At 45.6% G+C, this 8,206-nt stretch overlaps 1 protein-coding gene across 7 annotated transcripts in view; it reads right to left on the bottom strand.

The window, feature by feature from the left end:
* Positions 1-3,563: 3,563 nt before the first annotated feature.
* Positions 3,564-8,206, bottom strand: part of SYBU (syntabulin) — a 40,658-nt gene continuing 36,015 nt past the window's right edge. For 5 of the 7 annotated variants that reach the window (XM_072852009.1, XM_072852010.1, XM_072852013.1 and 2 more), the window contains 3 exons: positions 7,977-8,177; positions 6,862-7,011; positions 3,565-5,637 (listed from right to left, as the gene is read on the bottom strand). In XM_072852009.1, the coding sequence (XP_072708110.1) occupies positions 4,542-5,637; positions 6,862-7,011; positions 7,977-8,177 (1,447 nt within the window). In that variant the 3' untranslated portion in view covers positions 3,565-4,541. Of the gene's footprint in view, positions 5,638-6,861; positions 7,012-7,976; positions 8,178-8,206 lie in introns of all 7 variants that reach the window. The other 2 variants (XM_072852015.1, XM_072852011.1) reach the window with 2 other exon arrangements.

Below are 8,206 nucleotides of genomic sequence, written 5' to 3'. Positions count from 1 at the left end.
TCTGCTATATATTCATTCCTCCTTCCTATATCTTGATTTTTATCCTCAACAAATGTGAAAATGTTTTTCCTAAACCTTTTGTTTAGCTGCTGATCTGTCATGTTTGCCATCAGTTTGAGTCCTTGAGGGATCTTGTACACCCACTGGGTTTGCTTCTTTTCTTCCTGCTGCTATAGGCTCCTCCTTTCCCTCTCCATACGTGGCATGTTGGCCATGTCCTTTTTTTTTTTTTTCCCTTTACTGAAAGCTAGCGATTGCCTTCACTGTTATTCTTTACTATGGAGGATTGACCTGCCAGGAGGACTGAAAAATCATTCTTTCCTTGACTGTGCTATAGTTGTTCATGTTTGCAGTGTCCTGTGTTCATTTGAAGGGTTTTGGAGCAAAATGTTCATTTGTTCTTCTCATGTAGGACATATATGAAACAGTGCCTTCATTTTAGTATGTTTCTAGAGGTTGGGATTTAGGAGGGGTGGTTGATTTGGGGGGAAAGGAAGGAGAAATGAGTAAGTAATCAGAAGTTAAAAACAGCCTTGTGAGAGGGTAGACATAAGTAAGGGTGCAGGTGAATCTCTGGTGGAGAGGTGGGCAGCGCCTGTGACTCAATGTTTTCAGCACCTTAGGGGCATGTCGGGTACCTCTAAGCTGAATATTAAAGACAGGCTTTTTTGTATGTGAGTTAGAAAGGAAAATGCTTAGAGGATTATCAACAGGCATTGCTTCAGCCTGGGCAGAAGCTGACTTGGCTCCTATGCTATCTTGTAAGCCTGAATTCAAGCAGACGTCTGCTATTTTACCTGCAGCCTGTGAATTGCATGTCCTCCCCACCTGCACGCTTTGAGACAAGACTTTCCAGTGCAGTGTGGGTATGAACATTTTGTAAACTCAGAAAAAAGGATAGGAGTCTTTATTGAACTGTTGGAGGCTGGTGGTCCTCCCTAGCTACTCCATACAGCACCAGCAGGATCCAGGTGAGACATGGCTAAGACTAAAGCCAAATATTGGAGGGAAAAGAATTAAGATAGGATGTCTGCAGCAACAGCCAGCATATCCTCTGTGGATTGGGGAACAAAGGCCAGTCCCCCGAAGTCTGGGACCAGAGCATTTATTGTGGCACTTTAGGCCTCTGCTTACAAAGGGCACCTTGAGCTGTCTACATCCTTGCAGAATGGACTGTTGTTGTTCAACCCCAGCCAGCAACTAAGCCCCACACAGCTGCTCGCTCACTCCCCCCCAGTGGGATGGGGGAGAGAATCAGAAGGGAAGAAGTGAGAAAACTCGTGGGTTGAGATAAAGACAGTTTAATAGGGAAAGCAAAAGCCGTGCACGCAAGCAAAGCAAAGCAAGGAATGCATTCACTCCTTCCCATGGGCAGGCAGGTGGTCAGCCATCTCCAGGAAAGCAGGGCTCCATCAGGTGTAATGGTTACTTGGGAAGACAAATGCCATCACTCCTAATGTCCCCCCTTCCTTCTTCTTCCCCAGCTTTATATACTGAGCATGACGCCATATGGTATGGGATATCCCTTTGGTCAGTTGGGTCAGCTGTCCCAGCTGTGTCCCCTCCCAGCTTCTTGTGCACCCCCAGCCTACTCGCTGGTGGGGTGGGGTGAGAAGCAGAAGAGGCCTTGACTCTGTGTAAGCGCTGCTCAGCAGCACCTGAAACATCCCTGTGTTATCAACACTGTTTCCATCACAAATCCAAAACACAGCCCCATACTAGCTACTGTGAAGAAAAGTAACTCTATCTCAGCCAGAAACAGCACATGGAGGAAAGGTGGAGGCTTGGAAGCGACCTAAATTTTGGGTAGAGATCAGAGCAAGGAGTTTTATTGGGAATGTGATGGGAACTCTGTCACCTCTTGCTGAGCATAGTTCAATGCCTTATGAGAGCTGAGGGGACAGAAATATTTTTAAGGGCAGGAAACAACTTACGTTATTCTGGTGCTAGCACCTTATGTCTTAAACATCATATTTAAAAACTCTGCTGCTAAATGGAGCCTGCCTGGAACATGGTTTGAAATGAGTTTAGCCTATTGAAATTTTAAACAAGTGTAAGTTTGTGCTGCTTTTTTGCCTGCTTGCTGCAAAAGAAACCCGTGTAGTCACAGGAGAACGTCCCTCCTAGAACTGAAGATCAGTTTTTCTTCTAAAGTATGCTCCCTTTCACCACCACTCAAAGCGAAGATCACTTAAACAATAGTGGGTGTAAAAGAGAAATCCAAAATTGTAATAAAGTTGGTAACATCGGGTATAAAACACTGCTCTCTTGGCCTTGAACAGACATACTTCGAAATAGGAATAAGACATTTTCTGTAATGTGTTCCAGTCCCAAGAGGAGAAATCTAGGAATGATGAAATTCCATGGTTGTGTAAAATTTAGATTAGCACCCCTCCCAAACTATTAATTTTGGCCCTTGTGTCCATGTAATTAGAAGAAAAAGCTTTTGAAAGTGACCTTTGGGCAATATGTATTGCAGTAGTGTCATAAGGCAAGCCAGCTGGCCTGCGGGAACCCAAGAAGACAGGAGAGTATGGAAGAGGAAGTTATCAGCAGAGAAAGCAAGATGCTCTCGTGGCCATCTTTGTGAACTCTTGGGGACTATGTTACATCAAATTGTCTGTTAGATTTTTCTTCCTTAATATAACGCTTAAGGAACCCTCCTGAATCTTTGTTGCAAACACAAATAATTCAGAACCCAGGCATCACAGGGATGTGAAAAGTCTCCGAGTCGCCTCTGTAAGCATTGGTGTGTATCACCCTCGAGTGTGGCAAATGCTCCCTGCATGCTGGCCAATTATTCCTCCCCCCTTGTGAGTTACTTACTAATAACTCTGCTCTTCCCAAAAGCTGCAGAGCAATGCATGGCATTGTCTGGCTTCACTAGACCTCTTCTGCTCTGGGATGCACAGGGAAATACTACGTTTGCTTTGCTGGAGGGGAAAACAGGAGGCCAGTGAGGTTTAAATGGCCAGAGGTGGTGTTGAAAGGTTGGGTGGAGCCAGACAAACCCCACTGTTCCATCTGTTGGGTAGTGTTGCCCTCCTCTGATCTATGCACAGATCTCAAGTTTTGGACACAAAGAATTCGTGGTCTGATGGTCACAGTGGCATCTCAGTGTGCACACCAAGACTGCATGACTCTTGGCTGGGTTAAACAAGGCCGCCTGGACTTCTGTTAAATGCCAGGAAGACTGATACTCTCCTGGCAGTGCAGAAATGAGAAGTTACAAGCTTCTAGAAGATTGCATTGGGTTAAAGATCAGGTTACTTGCATCTCCTAATGCAGTGTGGGTGAGGCAGAGTGGGTGGCGTGCGCGTCCGCAGACCGACTGGAGCCTTCTTCTCTGGCTGAGTGCTTACGCTTGGAGCTGTACTGAGGTCTTCTCAGTCTAACTGTTCTCTGGGTCCTGATGGTTCCTTATGCCCCGATACAGTGCCTCCTCCCACGCAGCCTGTGCCTGACAGCTCAGCTGAGACGGGGTACTTTTTATAGCTCAGCTACAATAAAACACTTGCACATGTTTAACATTTCTAACATGCTTTACTGAACTTGTTTCAGTATATTATATTTAATTTAAAAGATTATAAAGGTAATTTATAATAAAGCAAGTAAATAAACAATAAGTTAAAACACAATACATTTATACGTAGTATTTCAAAGGGTTTGAATGACTATCAGGTTCCAATACATTAAGACTTTAAAACAACATTAACATTCAAAGTGTATCCATGCCTATACTTATCATTGTAACGTGTTTCAAGACTCCCAACAACGTACATTTTTGGTTACAGTCCCCGAATACGCACATGACCAGTGAAATGCTCGAGCAATTGTACGATTGAGAAGAGCACTACATGAGACAGGCACAAGCTATGTGCTGGAAGCTGCCTGGGGAATATGGGTTTTACCTCTAAATTGAATTGACACTTCAGACAACAAATGGAAAGCGCTAGCATGCTTTCTGGAGTACATGTGGGAACAAGTCTCCATGTCACTTACTTAACACTGTAGTTTCACAAATGTTTTAGGTTAGTCCTGCCTAAAGAAATACCCCACCTTTCTCTGGCTATTTGCTCCCATGTGCATCTCACACTACCCTTGAGCCAGTGCAAAGCGCTTGTACATTTGCATAGTGAACCGGCCAGGGAAACGGAGCTTAACACTAACTCAGCAAACAAACACGAAAGAGGGCTAGCTGTAATTCTCCTTGATTTCCCTGGTCATGTTCACTGTGAAGATGCGCTGGCACCAGAAAGACACCAGCACAGGGGAGGGACACAGTGCCTGGGAGTAGGAGGACTATTTCTGTAGCCAGCAGTACTGTTAAAAACACCAGTTAAAAACATCTTGTGGAACTACAGGGTTCAGCTTTTTCATTTTGAAACAAGGAACGTGTTTTTGAACCAATTTATAGTGCAAATCAAATAGTCAAAAGCAAAACAATGGACTCTGCCAGAATATACAGTAACTTTTTATGATCTGTCTCATCTCTTGTTCTCTCTGCCTCAGCCAGTTGGTGCCCAGGGACAGAGTGGACTTTAGGTTTTGATATTGAAGGGTGTACGGCGTAAAGAGTGCAGGGCCACCAGGCAGCAACCACGAAGCAATGCTCCAATATTGTAAATGGGATCTATTCCTCCTCTCTGAGTACTGAAAGCCCACATGATAGTTGGTACAACAGGGGCTGCTACAGCCAGAACATCTCTGAGGAGACTGCTGCTCCAGTATCTCCTCTTCATTACTGTCTGAGAGAAAGTATTGGAATACACAAAGGCTTCATCATCATGAGGTTCTGTAAAATCAAGTTCTTTCATGAAACGGTTTTCATTAACTCCGTGCTCCACCTTCCTACATGGAGATTCCACAGGAGACAAAAGGATGGCAGAGTTTGGATCACTTGGAGTTAAGTCCACCGTGATACCAGAATCACTGAAGCTTCCAAGCGAAAATTCACCCAATTCCTTCAGTGAAGAAGGTGGGCTTAGAGGACAGGCATCTTGAGCTCTGAAGATGTTTTGAATGAGCTGCTCTACATCTAGGCTATATGGCACCACGTCGGTCTGGATGGCCTGTTCCACCATCACGTTGCTGCTTTTCTCCTCCTCCTGGGAAGAAGTTAGATTTTCATCCAGAACATTTTCAAGCATTTCTTTATTCACAGCAGAACTGGAGGGAGCTGGATCACTCAACTCAGAGGTTGTGGTGGAATCAGTCCCGTTAGCTGTGTCCTCATTAAGCAGCAGCCCACTATCTGCCACCTCCTCCAGAGCTTGGTCCTCTGTGATGAGGCTGTCTGGCATAGTGGCACACAAAGCTAATGGCTTCCCCTCTGAGTCACACATGTACTCCAGGCACTGTTCATCCCTCACAGAGCTGTTCTGAGCCATCTCCATGCTTTGCAGCAAAAATTCCAGTTTCTTGTTTTGAATGTTTATGTCTATGAAGTATTTCTGAATTTTTTTGTCTTTCTCAGCCAAGCTGTTTTTCATGGTTTCAATAAGCTGCTTGAGTTGTTTAATTTTGCTTCTTGCTTCCTTTAAGGCCAGCTCTGCCTCCACACGATTACACTCTTCTTCAATCCAGTCTTCCCTCATCCGTCCCAGCTGAGCTTTGAGCTCTTCTATTTCTGTTTCCCTGTAGCAAAATAAAAATGTTGTAACACTTCTGCTAACTGGTCAGTTAAAGAGTCAACGTGAGGCTCCACCGCACTGGGATGGCTATGCTGCAGAGATGCTCCAAGAAGGAAGCAAATTCCTCCATGAACTCTTTGCTGCCGCCTCTGAGAGAGCTGGCAGAGATGTCAGCCAGCTGCCAAGACACACCGGCTGATTGCTAACTGGAGTCACCGACCTCGCCACACAGCCAGCAGCCTTGTGGGCTATGCCGTGATCCTGGAAATTTTGAGGTGCAAGTGGTGACCTCTAGGTTAGGTCCAGCCAGTACAGCGCTTAACATCTCACCTACTGCCTTGCCCTGGAGAAATGAGGAACAGCGGCCTGGACGCATCCCCCGTGCCTGCCAGCAGCTCGTCACGTACAGCCAGAGCCAACGCTGGCCTCAGACAGCAGGACGGCTCGGGGCTGCAGGCACCTGCCTTGCTTTGCCCAGCGTGGAGCCAGAGGCTGCTGCCTTGACTTGCAGGCAAGTGGGGAGAGGGGGCCCCTACATGAGATCCAGCCCTGGCAGACGCAGAGGCCGGGCTATCCCGAGCTGGACCAAGGGCTCCCTGCGACTCTGCCTTGGGGATCCATTCAGATGGCCCTTTGTGCCCGCTTGGGTTGTGTGTGCTGGAGAGCCAGTTCTCCGGGCGGTTTTAGTAAAAAAAAACGACATCTGTTGCTGTGTAATGCACATTGCCACTTCTTTGCTCAGTGTCCATACAAAGGGCTATTGTGAAAAATTCAATATCTAAGTGACAAAAACGCAAGCAGGCACACTGGTTTGTGTAAGAGCTTTCCTTTCATTAGGGGAGAAGGGGGACATTTGTAGTTGTATTTTACTGACCGAGGTAGAACACAAGACTAAGGTAATACATGGTGGCAGGCAGAAACTTTTTTACGTGTAAAAGGTCTCAATGCCAAATCAGACTGGTAAAAAATTATCCTTTAAAAATATTCTATTGGCAAAGTTCAAAAAAGGGAAAAGAGACAGCCATATGCATAACTAAACTGCATGGTACGTATTCACTGAGCATGCTATGAAACCTGGAATACCTGAAAACAACCTAATCAGACTGATCATATTTCAAATTTCTTAATGAACAATTTATGTGGTCAAGAAATGAGTAAAAATGTTCAGGATTCCCACCCCTAAATGCTCCTGAATAAATCTAACTCTGATTTCTGAAGTGAAATATACCTTTCTTTAAGTTTGCTCTCGGATTCCTTCAGCTTTGTTTTCAAATGCCGTACTGTAACTTCTTTCTGCTGCAGAGGAGTCAAATACTGCTCTGGATTTTGTGGCTTAATGCTGTGACTGTCACCACAAGAATTGTATCTCCCTGATCGCCTGAAAAGAAAAAAACAAACCATCACATAACATCACTCCTACAGTTCTTCAGTCCTGGCAAAAAGAAAAACATCCCATTGACTGATCCAAAGCTTGACTCATTTGGGGCTCCTCAGTGTCCGCACAAGTGACTCCCTCTGGCAAATCAAAGTACTTGAGGAAACGGCTGATTTGTGGCTATAGTGCAAAATTTACTATTTATTGTATTTGGTTTCAGTGCCATTACATCAAATGAGACATTTAACTTCAAAATACCTAGCCATCCCCTCACCCGAAATGGGTGGTGTGCCTGAGAGCAGGCAGCCGGGCCACTGGCAAGGGCACCCGCAGACACAGCCAGGTGAGGTAGTGTGTGGACTGAGTTCAGCTCCACATGTGAGTTATGAAGCTGAGCACCCCGAAACCTAGATTCATCCTATCTAGCTTTAGGTGTGTATCTGACATGCTTGGCTGTTGAATTGCCTGACAGAGAGAGGGAAACAGAGGCAATTTCTTCTCTGCAATATGTGCCGCATGCTCTGGCAGGTATCTGTTTTCTTTCCTGTACAGGAAACTGCACAGGGAGGTGCCTAAGGCTGGGCAGGGTGAATTTTCACCCCAGTGTATAATGTTTTCTATACTACTCCACTCAACTCTCTCCAAAGCAAAAGGACCCTTATACGAAAGAACAAGTAAATCCCCATGAGAATTGATGGCATGAAACCATATGAAGGAGCCTGCCTTGGAGTGAAAACCAACTACAAAGGGCTTTGACTAAAAGTAACCTTGAAATTTACAGTGCTGAAACAATCAAGCTTTTACATGGGACGGAGCACCGTTGACTGGCGAGCCACCAACATGAGGAGTCACGCCTATGCTGAGGAGCAAGATGACCTGCTTGGCAACCCAGACAGCTGATCCCACGTTACAGTGCAGAGGAGGTAAGTCAGTGCGCTGAACACCGGGATGCTGAAGTAAAGACTTGCCTCATCACTGGGCTGCTGTCACTTCCTTTGTATGAGCCTGAGTTGCTGCTGCTGGCTGAAGAAGCCCTGTAACTCTGATGGATGTTAGGACTCAGCTGGTTTTTGCACAGTGTTGACAAAGGGTCCTTTTCATAGGAAGCAGGTGGGCTGGCTCCAGACTTGTAGGATAAGGATCCATTATTCCGACCATAAGGGCCACGACTGGAGGGGAACCAAAATGGTTAAAGCAT

This window comes from Ciconia boyciana, chromosome 2, assembly GCF_034638445.1.
Source record: "Ciconia boyciana chromosome 2, ASM3463844v1, whole genome shotgun sequence".
NCBI classification, from domain to species: Eukaryota; Metazoa; Chordata; class Aves; order Ciconiiformes; family Ciconiidae; genus Ciconia; species Ciconia boyciana.
Note: the sequence above shows the minus strand (reverse complement) of the source record. Positions and strands in the feature narration are given on the sequence as shown.